The following is an 18,705-nucleotide window of genomic DNA, read 5'->3' as shown; positions in this document are numbered from 1 at the left end:
AGATAACCTTTAAAAGTTCTTTCTTAGGGATTTCCCCTTATTAATTATTTCATATCCATGAATCAAATCTCCCAGTTAGACCTCACAAGTGAAACATAAAACGGACTGTAGGCTGACCCACTAACACTGTATAGTCAATAAAAAGGGAGAAAAACAAAACGACAGGCAAGGGGAATGAGTATACTCAGCTACTTTTTTTTTTTTTTTTAGATTTTTTAAAAGCTGATTTAATACCATGTTAAGAATCATGTATATTTTTTTCTTCTATATTAATCCATATGTTGTTCTATGAACACTCAGATCCTTTCACATTTTTTTCTATGTAAAATTCTATTTTGCATTTATTTTTTTTTTTTTATTTTTTAAAATTTACATCCAAATTAGTTAGCATATAGTGCAACAATGATTTCAGGAGTAGATTCCTTAGTGCCCCTTCCCCATTTAGCCCATCCCCCCTCCCACAACCCCTCCCATAACCCTCAGTTTGTTCTCCATATTTATGAGTCTCTTCTGTTTTGTCCCCATCCCTGTTTTTATATTATTTTTGTTTCCCTTCCCTTATGTTCACCTGTTTTGTCTCTGAAAGTCCTCATATGGGTGAAGTCATATGATTTTTCTGACTAATTTCACTTAGCATAATATCCACCAGTTCCATCCACATAGTTGCAAATGGCAAGACTTCATTCTTTTTGATTGCTGAGTAATACTCCATTGTGTGTATGTATATACACACAATTATGTGTGTATACACTCTATTATGTGTATGTGTATACACACACACACATACCAAATCTTTTTTTTTCTCCATTCATCCATCAATGGACATTTGGGCTCTTTCCATACTTTGGCTATTGTTGATAGTGCTGCTATAAACATGGGGGTGCATGTGTCCCTTTGAAACGGCACACCTGTATCCCTTGGATAAATGCCTAGTAGTGCAATTGCTGGGCGTAGGGTAGTTCTATTTTTAGTTTTTTGAGGAACCTCCATACTGTTTTTCCAGAGTGGCTGCACCAGCTTATATTCCCATCAGCTACTCTTATAATTGAGTTCACATTCCTCAAACATTGTCGCTTTTAAAACATTTCCAGCTTTTACTATTTCATTAAAGAGGGAAAACAGAGTTTAAGTAATACAGAAACAGCCACATGTTAGAAGCTCTGTATTCTATGCCTCGGTTTTAAAAGTACTCTTATCGGGGCACCTGAGCACCTGGGGAGCTCAGTCAGTTAAGTGTCTTACTCTTGATTTCAGCTCAGGTCATGTTAGCTTTTTAAGATCCCTGTTTGGGATCCCCTCCCTCCTTACCTCCTCTCCTCTCTCTCTCTCTCCTTCTCTCTCTCTCTCTCTCTCTCTCTCACTCACTCCCCCTCCTCTGCTCATGCACACGTTTGTGCTCTCTCTCTCAAAATAAATAAATACACATTTTAAAAATAAAGTACTCTTGTCTAATCACATTCATCGCTCTCAGACTGGAAGCTGCCAGTCTTAGTGAGAGTCAGGGGGAAAAAAGTCTGAACTTTTTTGGGGAAAAATGTCCCCTTTGGGAAAGGGAACTATGTACTTTTAAAAAGTTTCAAAATGCAACCCTAAAGCACAGTGGCTCCAGAGAGAAGGTAGACAGAGAGCCCCACACCCTGAAGGAGAAATATCTTGATCACCAGCATTTCTTAATTGAGGAACAGCCCCTTGCCCAAAGTTCAAAAAAATACTTCGGGATGCAAACTACTTCAAGTTGAGAACATCCTCAGTTGCAAACTCTGAAATTCAGCAGCACCTGAATTCAAAAAGTTGGGAACACTGAAGGGGGCAGAGGGGCAGGGGACAGCTGGAAGGACGAGCCGGACTACTGTGTAACCACTATTGCCCAACATTTTCATTTAAGAAGCACATGAAGGGCCAGGACCCTGAAGTCTAACTGTGCAGCTTTGGGCAAGGCCTTAGTTTCCCCACCTGTAAAGTGAGGACTCTCCTAAGATCTCATGGATTTCTTTGGAGCAAATAAGCTCTCAGACCCGTGTCTGGCTGTGGCAGTGACTACCTACTCAACATTCATTTTCCCCTTCCTTATTAGCTCCAAAGGGCTACTGTGCTATGTTTAAAAAAGAAAATTTAAGAATGTTAAGCATTAAAAATGACACTTCTACCAAAAGACTGCTTGATATTTGTGTTTGATAAGATCAAAGGCATGATTTGTGTGCCTGGAGGAGCTGACTACAATAAAAATTTTCTATCTCAACTTGTGCGGCAATTTTGTTCTGATTTTTTTTGTAACATTTATTTTTGTGAGACACAGAGAGAGACAGAGCGTGAGCAGGGGAGGAGCAGAGAGAGACAGACACACAGAATCTGAAGCAGGCTCAAGGCTCCCAGCAGTCAGCATAGAGCCTGACGCGGGGCTCGAACCCACAAACTGGGGATTGTGACTTCAGCCAAAGTCGGACACTTAACCGATGGAGCCACCTAGGTGCCCCTTGCTTTTTATTTTAAACAACAAAATATCCATTAAAGTAAACAGTAAAGTGACCAGTCACTTCTTAAAAAGTACTTGCCATGACCAACGTAAGGAAAAAATAACTTCACCACACTTGTCCCTACTTGGGTTTCTGAAATACTGGTTTAGTGATGACCTCTAATTTCCCAGAACACTAACAAAATACACTCTGACAAACATTTGTCCTTAATGAAACAGATAAAGAAGTAACTTCTAGAAATTCAAATGGAACTCATGTTAAAAACAAAAACAAAACAGGGACGGTAGCCACAAAAAAGTATATTTCCACTCTGAATAAACTTCCACAAAATATCATGTTACCTCAACCTCATTCTCAAAAGGAAGAACATGGTTCAGTTTCACTATTAAAAGTTTGGTTGCTCACCATTCCAAAAATGAAACAGAACAACTGAGAACAAGGGTACTTCAGTTCGTTTAGATCTGGAAATCCAGACACAAAAGCTGTGGCCTTAGACTTTTAAAAATAGTTGAACAGACTTCTTAATTCTGTCTTTACCCCCAAAGTGGACAGGAAAGTAAACAGAGAAGCATTCCTTAAAAAAAGGAAAAAGAAGCTTCACTACCAAAAACCGTTCATTCCAGTTTTGCTTCCCACCTTGTTAGTACCATTCACCACTCAGGTGGTGGTCAGCCCCATGTCACCAAATTCTCTCCATCCCACCCTCTCCGGATCCCAGCAAACATAAACCCTCAGCCTAACTGCCCACTTACTGGACTCTGCAAGGGCGCCTTTTCTGACGTGTATTTTCAGTGAGTCCTATCCAACAACATTGAACACAAATCATAAAAGACGGATTATTTCCCAGCACTGTTATGATGAAAGTTAACGTTGGTTCTTAAGATGTAGGATTTTTTCATTTGATTTATAAGTGAATATATGTAAAAAGTTTTCTTTTGCAAAGTGATTATGATAATGACAGTGGTAATAATTATTACTGATATTCATATTAATCATCGTTATTAGCACTACATGAATTTGGAAAAACACCAGAAAATGTGAGACAAATAGCCACTATCATCATAAGCATCCTTACATTGTTGTGGTTTGTTGTTTTGTTTCAAAAGTTCCCTTAAACTCTCCCCAAATTCTCTAACTTAACATCTCATTTAGTATCTTGAGAGATCTTTTCTTTTTGAAAGTGAATACCGAAAGGGATTCATTTTGGATTCTGGAGAGGTTTCTTTTTCTTTTTTCTTTTTTTTTAATCTGGAAAACTAATAATTAGGAGAAAAAGAGACAAAATCAAAGCAACTACCAGAGCAATAAAGCAACACTAGAAAATCAGACCCTAACTGATGAAGAAATGGCTTTGCACTTACAAATCAACTTTGGACGAGCAGACTTAGAGCTCCAGAAAATAAGGTTGACATATGAGCTCAAAACCTACCTTTATTCAAAGCAGATAACCTAGCAAAGCCACTTGATGATGTGGATGAGATAGTGACTTTTTTTTAGGTCCCTCACCACGCTGAGTTCCATTCCGACACTCAGTGAGCACGTGCTCACCACAAGCAGAATAAGCATCTAACCAAACAATTTAAATGCACAGGAAATGCACAGGAAGGTCCCATTACATACAATGTACTGATTACTAAATACCTGTCTCAATGCATTAAGCTGTTGGGCCCAAACTGACAACTGCTCCTGGCAGGCCTACTCTTTTAACTTAGAAAAACAGATCCAGTATATCCTTGAATGAAAAAATTAAACCGTACAACAGTATGCACAATATAATAACGCATTAGATGGGTGTACATACACATAGAATTTTTAAATCTGTACCAAAATTTGTGTCAATTTATATACCAAAAATTTTAACATTAATTATCTCTGTGCATATAATTTTCTTCTTCTGTTTATTTCCAGATTTTTCTACAATGACCAAAAAATAAAACATGAACTTTAACAGACTATGTCATATGACATCTTTTTGTTGTTTATTAATAAATGTCTCAGCAGAATCCCAACTACAATTGTTTTAATCCCAACTACAATTAACTTCCAAAGGCTGATGAGTATCAGAAATTTGGCTTCAAGATCTAATATATTTAACTTATAGCCCCTTTCAAGGCACAAAAAGTGATGTTCTTTCATATCATTATGATGGAAAACACATCTTGGGTGCTTAAGAAAAAAAAACCAAAAAACTGGCAGGTACTACAATGGACAAGTAAAAATCTTTCCTCTAGCAGAATACACAAATATGAATTGCTTCAGAAAGCATACACAAAATTGACAAGAACCTCTTTGGGAGACTTTCATAGAGTTAAACTATTTACAAACCACAGCTTCATCTACGTCAATATGCAACACTTTAAAACCACACGAAAAGGAAAGGAAATTTTTAGTACAGCCAACGTTCGCGCAATGAAGCTGCTACTGCTGAGGCCAGGCCAAAAGCTCATGCTTCTGTGAAGACCTGCAAGGAGCCCGCAGTGGCTCAGAGAGTATCCCCCCAGGTAGGTCTCTTTAAATACTCGGTATGTTCAAGTATCTTTTGGTAGAAAGGGAAGCTATGATTTTCAAAGCTTAAAACGTGTAAGTTGGAAATGCCTACATATAATAAGGCCGCTGTGTAAGAAGGCACCCATTATTAAACTCTAAATAGATTCTCGCTATGAACTTTCCTCTATCTGATGACCCCAGCCATCCCTCTCAAAAAAAAAAAAAAAAAAAAAAAGTTTAATTTATACAAAACTGAATACTTACCTACAGGTGAACATAACTATTCAGTAAGTCAATGTTACATTTTATGATGGACAAATGCCATGTTGTAGGCTTTACAACAGGGTACAACGGGTCTTAAAAGGACTTTCCTCCGCAAACATTATAATAGGTAATTTCAAGAACGTTCTATTGTGACATTCATTTTTTAAAAAATGTAATGAGTTTATTTATTTTCTAAGCAATGGGCACTTTATCTAAACAAAGGAGCCACTTGAAATCTTTTCTTTGCTGTAGTACCTCTGCATACCTCAAATTTCCACAGAGTAAATAATTGGTTTACGAAATAATTATCAAGTGCCTGGTTTTCTAATTTGTGATAAATAACACAGAATGTTATTATAGGATAATTAGACCTCTAATCAATGTACCAAAACTTTTAAATGACAACATGTGTTTTTCACTGCAATCTAGACTGAGGTTCATGAAAACCAAGTACAAAGCACGTGATTCTCCAGCATCATCAAATAAATAGTTACACTCTAATTATTTTTAAATAAATTACCCATAGGCAGTATGGGTGGATGGCCAGTTCTAGTTACAGAGAATATTAATATATTCATCTATGAAATGAGACTTTTTTGTATAAATCGTATTAGCAACAGGAACGCTTTAAAAAAAAAAATACTGTGTTAACTGTTATTATATAACATTTGAAATACAAGAGCATAAGCCAAAATCCTAACACCCGGTAAAGGAATAATGAGCAAAGGTGGGAGACAGAGACAAAGACAAAGCTTGGGACCCAGAGAAGGAAAGGATGCTCAGAGTGCCAAGGTTCAAATAAACGGTTACTATCAAAAATTAGAGTCCTTGCCATCTGCAACTACATGGATGGAACTGGAGGGTATTATGCTAAGCAAAATTAGTCAGAGAAAGACAAATATCATATGACTTCACTCATATGAGGACTTTAAGAGACAAAACAGATGAACCTAAGGGAAGGGAAACAAAAATAATATAAAAACAGGGATGGGGACAAAACAGAAGAGACTCTTAAATACGGAGAACAAACAGAGGGTTACTGGAGGGGTTGTGGGAAGGGGGATGGGCTAAATGGGTAAGGGGCATTAAGGAATCCACTCCTGAAATCACTGTTGCACTATATGCTAATTTGGATGTAAATTTAAAAAAATAAAATTAAAAAAGAAATATCAGAGTCCTAAGAAGCCAGTGAAGCCTGTAGGAGACTGCAGACATGAAGAACTTACTCCAGGCATTTTAAGGTAGGAAGGATTTGGACATAGCAAGGATAAGGGCAGAAAGCCTAGAATATGAGCAACATGGTCAGATTCTAGCCTGTTCTCACAAGCTGGAAAACCCTGAGCAATACCCAAGTGTCAGAACTCAGTGTCCTCAACTGATCTGGGACTTGGACTAGACGCTATCATTAAAGGTTCCCTCCATCCTTAAAGTCCTATGATCCCCCAAATTTTATCACAACTAAAAGTACAAAGGCAAGAAGGAGCAGGTCACAGAGTAGCGATCCCACACATCTAGAGAATTGGGATAAAGACTGTAGGGATGGCTTGAAGCAGCTAGGTCATAGGAACTTTGAAAGTAAGGGAGGTTTAGATTTAAAATATAGAATGTAGGTTTGTTTTTTAAGTATAAATATAAATATAGTGTGTGTGTATATATATGGTGTGTGTGTGTGTATGTATATATAGTAAAAAGAAACATCAAAATACTTAAAGTCTAAATTTCCTTTATTAGTATTCAGGGAAAAAGTTAAGAACGATATTTTATTTCTGCTCTTTTATATGAAAATTGCTTAAAATAGAGTTCCTGCCACATAGTAAGCACTTAGTAAGGCTGGCTCGATAATAATAGTCATTATCATCATCACTAGCATCATCATTACTCTTATTGAGAGTTCTAGAGTAGTTTTGAACATAGCTTCTGAGATCAGACTTCTGAGTTAGAATCCTGGGTCTATAATTTAACAGCTATATAACCCTGGGTGTTACTTGACCTTGTTGTGCCTCAGTATTCTCATATGTAAAGTAGGGATAATAACACCAACATGACAGGAATGATGAAAGGTAAAATACTTAGCTCAGTACCAGACACAAGTAAGTACTCAATTATTTTCACTGAGTTTAGTACAGAATGAATTATCCATGAACTCTGAAGTCCTATGGCAAGTAGGAAAAGAAGAAGGACACGTACCCTTTTAAATGACATTTTATAAAGTTTCATATACATCTGCCTTGTCAGTCTGCTTGTAGATTGTTTCATCCCAAGATGTACACAGTGGATCATTAAATAATTAGGAGAATTAAGGATCAGAAAGACTTCAAAAATTTTTGTTTTTTTACCTTTTTTTTTTTTTTTTGAGGGAGAAAATTCCAAGCAGGCTCCATGCTGTCAGAGTCCAATGTGGGGCTCAATCTCACAAACCATAAGATAATGACCTGAGCCAAAATCAAGAGTTGGATGCCCAACTGACTGAGCCTCCCCAGCACCTCTGTTGTTTTACTTTTAAATGGAGGTTTCAGAGAATGGGCTTATTTGGACTTTTTAGCCACTGTACTTATTATTTGCTATTTTTAAGAAGTTGTGTATCGTTTTTTTTTTTCTGCTAAAACACAAAATCTTCTGGTCTTTGAAACAAAAGGCAGGTGTTTACTATGTATGAGGAGCATGCACACCAGAATCAGCACTAGAGAGATGTACCTATGGCACTAAGAGCACTAATTTCGACCAGGTCAGAGGGAGTAAATGAAGCCTAAATGGTTTAACTTGCACTTATCAACCTCCAATTGTTTCAGGAGGAGGAACAATTCCCTCCAGGAATGTGGAGGGAATACGTCATGATTTCAGCATTATCAGTGTCAATCACAATGGTCCTAAGAACATGTCCTACACTTTTCAAACCCTACAATGAAAGAAAAAAGAAAACACTCAAGTATGATAGATGTTTTCATGCTAACATAACTCAGCTTCTCCTTGAAAATTTTGTAACCAATGATCATATATTCTTGTTCTAGAAGCCTTTAAAATACATCCATGGTCTAATTTCTCAAAAACACTGACAGACGGGTGCCTGGATGGCTTAATAGGTTAAGCATCTGACTTCTGCTCAGGTCATAATCTTGCAGTCCATGAGTTCGAGCCCTATATCAGGCTCTATGCTGACAGCTCAGAGCCTGGAGCCTGCTTCTGATTCTGTGTCTCCCTCTCTCTCTGCCTCTCACCCGCTCATGCTCTGTCTCAAGAATAAACAAACATTAAAAATAATTTTTTAAAAAAAGCACTGACACAGAAACATCCATACAAGCACGGTTTAATAGAACTAGGACACAAACCAGAAAAGATACTTTAGAATGATCTAGTACCTGCATTACAAAAGCAAAAATAAACAGGAGAAATTAATTTTAATAACATACTTAACCCAATACATCAAAAATACCATCTCAACATATGCTGAATATAAAAATATTGAGATTTTATTAATTGTACTATTTGTATACAATAGTGAAATTTTACTACTTGTAATGTTTTTTATAATATCTCCTAAAACATCTTTAAAACCCAGTGTGTATTTTGCATTCACAGCACGTGTCAATCTGAAATGGCCACGTTTCAAGTGCTCAATAGTCCCATGTGGCTACACAGTGGACATCACAAGGTCTATGTCATTAGGAAACTGAGTGAGGGAAAAGGAAGGAATAAGCATCAAGACGAGACTCTAACCCTTCAACTCTTTCTACTAAAAAGAAAAATGAAATGCAATTTTGACTGTGAAAATGTTCTAGTAGATGACACAATGAAGGGCCTACTTTCAAAGTAACTCCCTCCAAATTTCAGTACAATTTTCTGTCACCCATTACTTCCCCTCTCAGCCTACATTCCTCCAGCATGAAGAGCTCTTGTCAATTTACGAAAAAAAAAGCAGGCCAGGAAGCTCAGTGAAACCTCTCCAGGCTCAGCCACAACCGAACAATGTTACCTTCATTTCCTTTCTTTGTTTCTCAGAATTTCAGTTCACGTACCTCCTCTGCAAACTAACTTCCAACACAACTGGCAGCAAAAGAACTACCTGAATACAAAAGTGTGATGTCAAAAATATCCCTTCTAGGGGCGCCTGACCGGCTTGATTGGTAAAGTGAACAACTCTTGATCTCAGGGTTGTGAGTTTGAGCCCCATGTTGGGTGTCGAAGTTACTCAAAAATAAAATCTTAAGGGATGCCTGGGCAGCTCAGTCAGTTAAGAGACTGACTGTATTTCGGCTCAGGTCATGATCTCGCAGTTCATGAGTTGTAGCCCACCACCCCCACCTCACAGGGCTCCATACAGACAATGCAGAGCCTGCTTGGGATTCTCTCTTTATCCCTCTCTCTGCCCCTCCCTTGCTTGTGCTCCCAGTCACTCACGCTCGCTTGCTTTCTGAAAATAAACTTAAATCATTAGTCTCTTTATGAAAATAAATAAAAATAACTTCTTAACGAAAATCCCTTCTAGAAGCAAACATACATGGGAATTCCAAAATCATGAAATCACACCATGGAAAACCCAGGCTTCCTCATAATCTCAGACGTTCCCACCAGTCCACACAATCTAGTAAGTTCACCAATAAAATTTCCTATAAGAATTAGAAAAATTGTAACCTAGCATTGTGAATATAGATGTTTTAACAGAAAATAGTCGCTAATTTTAATTACTAACGTCCCTACCATTTTTTTAAACAGATTCTTCGGATTTTTTTTTTTTTTTGAAGAGTCATCCTTCCTTTCCCTCAAGATGACAAACAGTTCTCTCTTCTGCCCAGTTTACACAGGTCTGGAGCCGTTCACCTATTTTTTTTATTTAGTTTTTCTTGTTGGAATTATCGGAAGTGGTTTTGCAACCTGGGCTTTCATACAGAACAACACAAATCACAGGTGTGTAAGCATATACTTAATTAACTTGCTTACAGCTGATTTCCTGCTCACTCTGGCATTACCAGTGAAAATCGTTGTTGACTTGGGTGTGGCACCCTGGAAGCTGAAGATATTTCACTGCCAAGTGACAGCCTGCCTCATCTACATTAATATGTACTTATCAATTATCTTCTTAGCATTTGTCAGTATTGATCGTTGTCTTCAGTTGACGTACAGCTCTAAGATTTATCGGATACAAGAACCTGGATTTGCCAAAATGATATCGACCGTGGTGTGGCTAATGGTCCTTCTTATAATGGTGCCCAACATGATAATTCCCATCAAAGACATCGAGGAGAAGCCAAATGTGGGATGCATGGAATTCAAAAAGGAGTTTGGAAGAAACTGGCATTTGCTGACCAATTTCATATGTGTAGCAATATTTTTAAATTTCTCAGCCATCATTTTAATATCTAACTGCCTTGTAATTCGACAACTCTACAAAAACAAAGATAATGAAAATTATCTATATGTGAAAAGGGCCCTCATCAACATACTTTTAGTGACTACAGGCTACATCATATGCTTTGTTCCATATCACATTGTCCGAATCCCATACACCCTCAGCCAGACAGAAGTAATATCTGACTGCCCAACCAGGATTTCACTCTTCAAAGCCAAAGAGGCCACGCTGCTCCTGGCAGTGTCGAACCTGTGTTTTGATCCTATCCTGTACTACCATCTCTCAAAAGCATTCCGCCTAAAAGTCACCAAGACTTTTGCTTCACATAAGGAGACCAAGACTCCAAAAGAAAAATCAAGTGGTGAGAGCAGTGCATAAAATATGGGATTTTTCATGCTATCACTTCCTGTCTCAGTGACAGCAAGTACTGGGAAAGAGAAAAGATAGCCTAAGTAAAAGACAGTTACCATATGTGGCCTGCTTTACTCAGAAACTGTTTCTAAATGTAAATCGAACAGCACCCTTGTGGTGCTTAAACCACGTTCATACAAAAACAAAACAAAAAACCTAAAAAGTACTGCTGAACCAACACAACACCTTGCATTATCCTTTTTTATGTTTTATGACACAGACTCAGAGTCATTCATGAAGTATTCATTTGAATATTGGGAACTGACTTCTTGATAGAAATATGCAAAATGATCTCCATGTAAGATGCCAGAAAGCCCTTTGGCAACACGATTTAAAACCATTTAGATCATACTAAATAAAATCCAGCTGATCTTTACATGAAACCACTTGTCCTGATTTATTTTTAGTCCATCATCTAGCTCACTACTCCAATTTTTAAGATCTAATGGTTTTTCTAAAACAATAACTAAAACTGTTTATTTCGAAAAAGGCTTGAAAATACATGGAGGGTTTTCGATGTACTATATATACTCATATTCTCATAGATTATAAAGATTTTCTAATGTTAGCGATGACAACTTCAGTGACTTCTTTTTTTCATTTTGTAGTAACATGAAATATTACCCTACAACATTTCCAAGCACGGTGTTAAACTATACTAACTGCTGAAACTACTGTTTTGGAACTAGAAACTCACATCAAAGGTACGGAAAAACAGCACTAGTCAAACGGCCTTAAAATAGACATGCCAGATCCACATAGCAAGGCCTTCTTACGAACACAACACGTGCTGGGCTGACTGGTGCCATGTCTGAGACTGACCCCACGTGGGGCCAACAGTTTAAAGAATGGGTGACTCTAGCTCTCAGGTTCACAATCCTTAGATCAAATTCTCTAGACTGCAAGTAATGCAGAAAGAATTCAATAGATGGTATTAAATAAAAGATTTAGGAAAAAGAAGATTGAAAAGTTTAGATAACCAGACTTGAGACTATGTGGGGTTTTTTTTCTCATTTCAAGAGCAAAAGCCCAACTTTTACAACAATTACAACAATTGGTAATACATTTGTACTAGCTGCAGTGATTAATAAATGGTGTTCCTGGCAGCACTCTCGAGAGACAGAGAGCTCGCCCACTCTCACATCTCAAAAGTGTACTTTCGCTTTAATAAACTTTCCCATTTATGTTAAAAACAAAAACAAAAAAAGAAAGAAAGAAATGGTGTTCCTGGAAGCTAACAAAACAGGTTTCATTCCGGGGCTATTTTTAGTACCGCATTGAGAGGAATTATTTTCTGAAGCTTGAACCCAAGACAATTCCCGTGTACAATTTCAATATTCCCGGATTTTGAAGAGAATAATAAATGAGAAAATGCACAAAAGAAAATGTCTGTTACCCTTCTAACATGGTAAGTGCTGGACAAATTCTAGTTAGCTAGTGGTAATGACAGAACCCCGCACTGCATCACCTATCTGACATAAGGTGTAAAGGACACAATTATGTTACAGGCTGGTAGAATGGTGATACACTAAAACTTGTCCTTGTCAATAGTCTAACAACATGTTGTTACTGACAGGCAGATCAAGACATCATTCATATAGTCCTACATACAACTACTAGATTCTTTTCCTGAATCTTTTAGTCAAGGCCCTAGTAGTCTTCTCTCCTTAGTCGTCACTCACTAGGGCCACATCTTCAAGATCGGGGGCTGGAGGGAGGAGGCACACAATTTTTTTTTCCCCAGCACATTCTTATATTTTCCTCACATGCATAATAAGTTAGTCAAACTTTCCCTTTTTATTAAGAAAGAGAACCAGACTCTGTACAGCATTCCTAATGTCAATCTCATATTAGCATATATGTTCATTTTCCCCTTACTAATATTTTATTATAAATGACACAGTAAAGGGAAGTCTAGGGCAACTGGTGATGGAAAGCTATTAATAAACTGTATCCAATGATATCAATTTTCTAGCAGTTCTTGTATGAATGCATTACAGTTGAATTCTATCATAATCCATCATGAGAGACGTAATCACTGGAAATCACTCATGCTCCTTCCTCTAAGGAAGTGGACAGTCTTTAGAATGTTACATGGTGGGAATGACTGTGCAGCCAAGGATTACATGAACAACAGAATAAAGATGTCCATGTTTGGGTAGTGTACTGCATGCCCAGATGCAAGGAAGAGGAAGGCCAGCAAAGCTCCACTTACCCAAGAGAGAAACAGAATCTTCAACTAGTTTCAGCCATTTTCATCATTTTGTCATATCTGCTCTATTACCCCTCGCCCTTATATTTAAATTAACTTTTTAGTTTGGAATACTTTAAGATTTATAGAAAAGGTACACAGATGGTACAGAAAGTTCCCATATACCTTTCATGCAGTTCGCCCTAACGTTAATGCCTCATGTAACCATGACACATTTGCCAAAAGTAGGAAATTAACATTGGTGCATTAACGGTTAACCAAACTCCAGACTTCCATATACTGCCTAACCCCACTCTTGACTCCCAACTATTTTTAAAGCAAATTCCAGGCACTGTAATAGTTCATCCATAAACTCTTCAGGACACATCTCTAAACTATCAGGCCACCCCTTCTATTGTTCTAAATGAACAGTGAGATTATTCCATTATGTTGAAAATGAGTGATGTATACAGGTAACAGCTAAAAAATGTATTCAGCCAGTGATGTGCAAGAAAGAATTGTGGCAACTTTTGACATAGCTCTGGACAGAAAAATTGTAATAAAAATATATATAGGTGTAGTGATTTTGAAAGTTCCAAAATAACAACAAAAATTAAAAATTAAACTATTTAGGGGTGCCTGGGTGGCTCAGTTGGTTAAGCATCCAACTTTGGCTCAGGTCATGATCTCGAAATTCCTGAGCTCAAGCTTTGCATCAGGCTCTGTGCTGACAATGCAGAGCCTGCTTGGGATTCTCTCTCTCTCTTTCTCTCTGCCGCTCCCCGACTTACACATGTGGTGTCTCTCTCTCTCTCTCAAAATAAACTTAAAAAAAAAAATGTTTAGTTTGCAGATCAAAATTCCTCAAAGGTATCCAGAAGCTAACAGTATACATTCCTCAAAATTACACTTGTTAAAATAATAATAATTATTATTATATTATTAGTGCTCAATGAAAGAATGACTCATTAACATTTCACTTAAAATTCCAGGAGAAAAAACAGTAATTTAAGAATATAAACACATTTAGATTTGGGCCCAATTTTTATGAATATCAAGAAACCGATGTTGTTCCCCTTCAGCAAAATGCAAATCACAAGTTCTGAGTCCAACACTAAATTTCCCAAGTATTTCTCATATGCTATCAATTCTTAAATTCAACAGATCAAAACCCAAGTCCATGTCATATACAACCTCTTCTATGAAGCCTTAACCCATTTCTCAATCAGATGTTCTCTCTCCCCTTTAATACTTATTCTCTGAGAGTGGAAGAGACCCAAGAATGTCAAATGGTTTATCTTCCAGAGGGCACATGTGGTTTCACTCAATCACTGCACTCATTTTAGTGTTGATCATTTTATATGTGTCTCCCTCCTATCTTATTCATCTTTCCTATGCCCCCAATTCTCATTCATCTGTATAATACCACAAGTACCTAGCACAATACAACGTACATAAGAGCTACTAGTAAATGAAGTTTCAAAAAATAGGAAAACACATTTAGACATCATTTACAGTGACTCAAATGCTCTTGATAAAAGGACAGTAACCTAGAAAATTCCATTAAATCTAGCTAGCTAGTAGTATCACATCACAAATTTAAACTACATCCGTATGTGTGCTATACAATTGTAATCATAACGAAAGAAGCAGTAAATGCAAAAACTCACCTTTCATATGTGTTGTGGAGGCACACAATGGAATAATCAATGGCTAATGATCCCATAATGGAACAATCAGGGTGCCAACTGATGGAAGCAATGACTTACCAGAGGTATGGGGAAATGTGTTGCATACTGCAGGTGCCGCAGAAGGTCATAATTAGATGGAAAAATCAACTCCCTGGGTTTTTCTCTCTTAAGCAACTTCTCACCGTTAACCGACATTCTTCTGCCCAAGGAAGGGTTGGCATTCTCACAGGATTCTCCAGGCATGGGAGAAAAAATCTAAGTCATGTAAAACAAATGTTGGAGATTGTAAATGAAAGACAGCAGCACAACACAGCGCTACATGCCAGAACTTCACACACACGACATTCATACACTATCTTTTCCTTATTTAAACACTAAGAAAATATATAAATAAATTTTGTTAATTTCCACAAAACTCATATTCAGATCCAAAGGAGACCATCAACATCATGCCCCATTTTGCAGATAAGAAAGTGACAACCACACACATGTAAGAACTGTTCAGAGCTGCACTCTCCAGAGGGCCAGAGTTAACATTGGACTTCAAGGTTAAATGTTTCCTCATAAGGCTCAATCTCCCACAAAAACGTACACAAAGAAATAATTAACAACACTAATGAATAACAGTGGGGCGCCTCGGTGGCTCAGTTGGTTATGGTTAAGTGTCTGAATCTTGATTTCACCTCAGGTCATGATCCCACAGTTGGTGAGTTCAAGTCCCACATCAGACTTGGCTCAGAGCTGAGCCTGCTTGGGATTCTCTCTCTCTCACCTTCTCTCTCTGCTCCTCCCTCAGTCTCTCACTTGTGTGCACACTCTCTCTCTCTCTCAAAATAAATAAGTTAAAAAAATAAACTAATGAATAATAAAGCTTTTAGTATATACCCCAAACAGTATGATTTTTTATAAAGGACCTCATTTGGATCCATGAGGAAGAAAATACTATAACCATACTGAGATATGGTTGAAGAAGTATAACAAGTCCAGAGCCAGGAAAGCTATTATTTAGAAACTGAACACATACATAGCAAGTCAACAAGGACTGTCACGATGAAACTACTATCTTCATGTATTCCTCAGATACAATGGTCTCAAAATGAACAAAAGAGAAAAGACAGTCAGCCAGGAGGACAGAATGTTATAATTCACAAAGGAGGCGATGCAACCAAAACTATGAATGAGCTGAAATGAGACAATCACAAGATGAGTAACTGTACACTAGAAAGGAGTATGGAATGAGCACATTTACATCACAAGTACACAGGTCATTCCAGGACATGGGTCAAGGAACGAAGGATGGAGACAAGCTGGGGTGCAGGCGGGGAGGAGGGGTTAATAGTCAATAAGAATTTGAAGGTTGAACCTACTGGAAACTCCGAACCAAAGTCAGTTTTAAAGTCATTCTTGTCTACTTCATCAAAAATATTAGTAGTTCCTGAGTCAATGCCCATATGCGCCATAATAGTCTGTTCCTGATAATTGCCAGAGAAAGAAAGTTGCACTGTAAATTTTGTAGTTCATTACGAACTAAAGCTAAAATATGACAATGATTTTTTTAACCATCCTATGTCTTTTCTCTCCCTAGTATCTACTTTTCCCAAAAAAGAGAAGTTTTAAGACATTCACTGTTTTTACAAAGTCACATTCTTTATCCTCATGATAAAAAGATTTAACTTCCATGATACTTGAAGGAAAAAGCACACAAACTTCCTAATTAAAAATCAAATTGGCCATAACGTCCCTCCTTTGGGCTATTTCCAGTCACATGCTCACCAACTGTACTTAGAAAAATCTAAGTATACCCAAGATACAAGATACCTGGACATCCAAGAATAGAAAAGAAAAAGCAGAAACATAGATGAAGCATCAACAGGTACAGTAACTTTAGTTTTTAGCCTTTAAACTTCTACTGTGGTCAAATTCGGAAACAATGGTGTTTACATTAAGGAAATGATTTTTTTTTTTTTAATTCCTGCACCATTTGAGCACCAAATCTTAAGAGCACAAACTATGAATTCACACATGCAATTCTAACATCAGGTCTTTACAAGGATAACCACAGTTTTAAAAATACCATAATATTTTCATTATGCTTAAACTCCCACAGAACCAATTTGAAGCTTGATTTTAAGGAACTGTCACAATCTCTCACCATTTTCTACTCTTTCTCATCACCACCTTCATGTTTTCTGCCTTGAAAACTTCTTTAAGTATCTGGAATGATGTCCAAAACACCAGAAACCGGCAGAAAATGATAAAAGTCATACTCACAGTATTATAATTTGTTGAAAAAAAAAATTCCGCAACATTTGAGAGATAAAGTTGTTAATTTAAATGAAAATATGTGTTATGATCAAAACAGAATTCCCATTTTGTATCAGAGACAGAAACAATGAATGAATTGGGGTTAAAGATGCTCCTTCTAATGGGACCAAAACAAATCTGATTTTAAGCCACAACATTCAAGGAAACTGGAATTTAGAAACACATAAAATTTGGGGCGCCTGGGTGGCGCAGTCGGTTAAGCGTCCGACTTCAGCCAGGTCACGATCTCGCGGTCCGTGAGTTCGAGCCCCGCGTCAGGCTCTGGGCTGATGGCTCAGAGCCTGGAGCCTATTTCCGATTCTGTGTCTCCCTCTCTCTCTGCCCCTCCCCCGTTCATGCTCTGTCTCTCTCTGTCCCAAAAATAAATAAACGTTGAAAAAAAAAAAAAATTTAAAAAAAAAATAAAAAAAAAAAAGAAACACATAAAATTGGAAGTATTTAATTCCTGTCCAGTAAAAAAATGTTACGGACTGTCAAACCTTTTCATTAATAGTTTTAGAGTATCCAAAAGAAACTTCTGGAATGTATCAATTATAATCCAATGTTGTTTTTTGTTTTGTTTTTTTTCTCCACAAGTTTGGGGTAGAGATAAACAAGTTCTGTAATGGGAGAATGCAAGTAAAATGTAATCACCCTTCCACCACCAAACAATCCTTGTGAAACTAGTTGCCCAGCTGAGTGTGGTTTTCGGGTTTGGGGCACCACTCCCAGGGGCATACCTCCATTTTCATGTCATGGTCCTTTGGATAGTGCTCATCTACATTTTCTCCTGCTGGCGATCGCGGCCGAGTCGAGGCGCTGACTGACAAGTCTCCCCGAGATATGAGGGTACACATGTACGCATCATGGGAGAAGACATCGTGTCGGATGAACTCACAGAAGAGCAGCACCAAATTCACAAATTCTACTTTTTCACATTCACTGTTTGGATCCGCTATAAAGAAACAAATCAAGAATTGTCTCCCTGACCTGGCAGGAAAAAAAAAAAACAAAAAAAAACAAACAAAAAAACCCACCAAACAGGAAGGCTTAACAATATTTTCATACATTTTTTTTTTAACACAGTGAAACATTTATTGGAAAATTTACTATGAGACAGAAGCAGTTGTGCAAAACTGGCACAGGGGTTTTGATTGTCCCCCTGTAATTAAAAAACAATATCCGATGTGCTAAGCTCAAGTTCAAATTTAAAGATAGTGGTCCTTGGCAAATGAATAACCATTCAATTAATACAAACACAAAATTTCAGGTACACATGGGGTGGGCGGGAGGGAAGCAGAGCTAAATTGCTTTCCTCTGGTTTTACTACTGAAACAGCTCATGACTATTTTTATAGCTTGAGGGTGTCGATATATTCATGACGTGTGTGCACACTTTTTCAAAAACTTCACAACGTAACAACTGAAAAGGTACCTGAAAATAACAGTGAGTGGGATCTACGGGAAAAAAAAAAAAAAAAAGGGAAGATGGAATAAAAAAGAAGGGCATAAAGATGGAGCTCTGCAGTCTTGCTCAATT

At 37.5% G+C, this 18,705-nt stretch overlaps 2 protein-coding genes across 4 annotated transcripts in view; one reads left to right on the top strand and one right to left on the bottom strand.

The window, feature by feature from the left end:
- MED12L (mediator complex subunit 12L) overlaps positions 1 to 18,705 on the bottom strand; it is a 336,181-nt gene that overhangs the window by 215,164 nt on the left and 102,312 nt on the right. The window contains exons 15-16 of the mRNA XM_047100061.1: positions 17,907 to 18,121; positions 14,941 to 15,117 (exon numbers count right to left, since the gene is read on the bottom strand). Coding sequence (XP_046956017.1) covers positions 14,941 to 15,117; positions 17,907 to 18,121 — 392 coding nt within the window. The remainder of the gene's footprint in view (positions 1 to 14,940; positions 15,118 to 17,906; positions 18,122 to 18,705) is intronic.
- GPR171 (G protein-coupled receptor 171) lies at positions 4,857 to 11,363 on the top strand. 3 transcript variants are annotated; one of them, XM_047100073.1, is made up of 4 exons: positions 4,857 to 4,975; positions 8,802 to 9,346; positions 9,709 to 9,807; positions 9,936 to 11,363. In XM_047100073.1, the coding sequence occupies exon 4, from the start codon at positions 9,988 to 9,990 to the stop codon at positions 10,945 to 10,947; it is 960 nt and encodes a 319-aa protein (XP_046956029.1). In that variant the 5' UTR covers positions 4,857 to 4,975; positions 8,802 to 9,346; positions 9,709 to 9,807; positions 9,936 to 9,987; the 3' UTR covers positions 10,948 to 11,363. The 3 variants fall into 3 exon arrangements, with proteins under 3 accessions (XP_046956029.1, XP_046956028.1, XP_046956027.1); XM_047100072.1 differs by lacking the exon at positions 8,802 to 9,346; XM_047100071.1 differs by lacking the exons at positions 8,802 to 9,346; positions 9,709 to 9,807.

Source organism: Lynx rufus, unplaced genomic scaffold (genome assembly GCF_022079265.1).
Source record: "Lynx rufus isolate CCGP_SWC_20201006 ecotype Redwood Valley unplaced genomic scaffold, mLynRuf1.p SCAF_5, whole genome shotgun sequence".
NCBI classification, from domain to species: domain Eukaryota; kingdom Metazoa; phylum Chordata; class Mammalia; order Carnivora; family Felidae; genus Lynx; species Lynx rufus.
Note: the sequence above shows the minus strand (reverse complement) of the source record. Positions and strands in the feature narration are given on the sequence as shown.

What these genes read in the sequence shown, in the direction of transcription:
- GPR171 (XM_047100071.1), top strand. Translation starts at nt 9,988, where the DNA reads ATGACAAACAGTTCTCTCTTCTGCCCAGTTTACACAGGTCTGGAGCCG.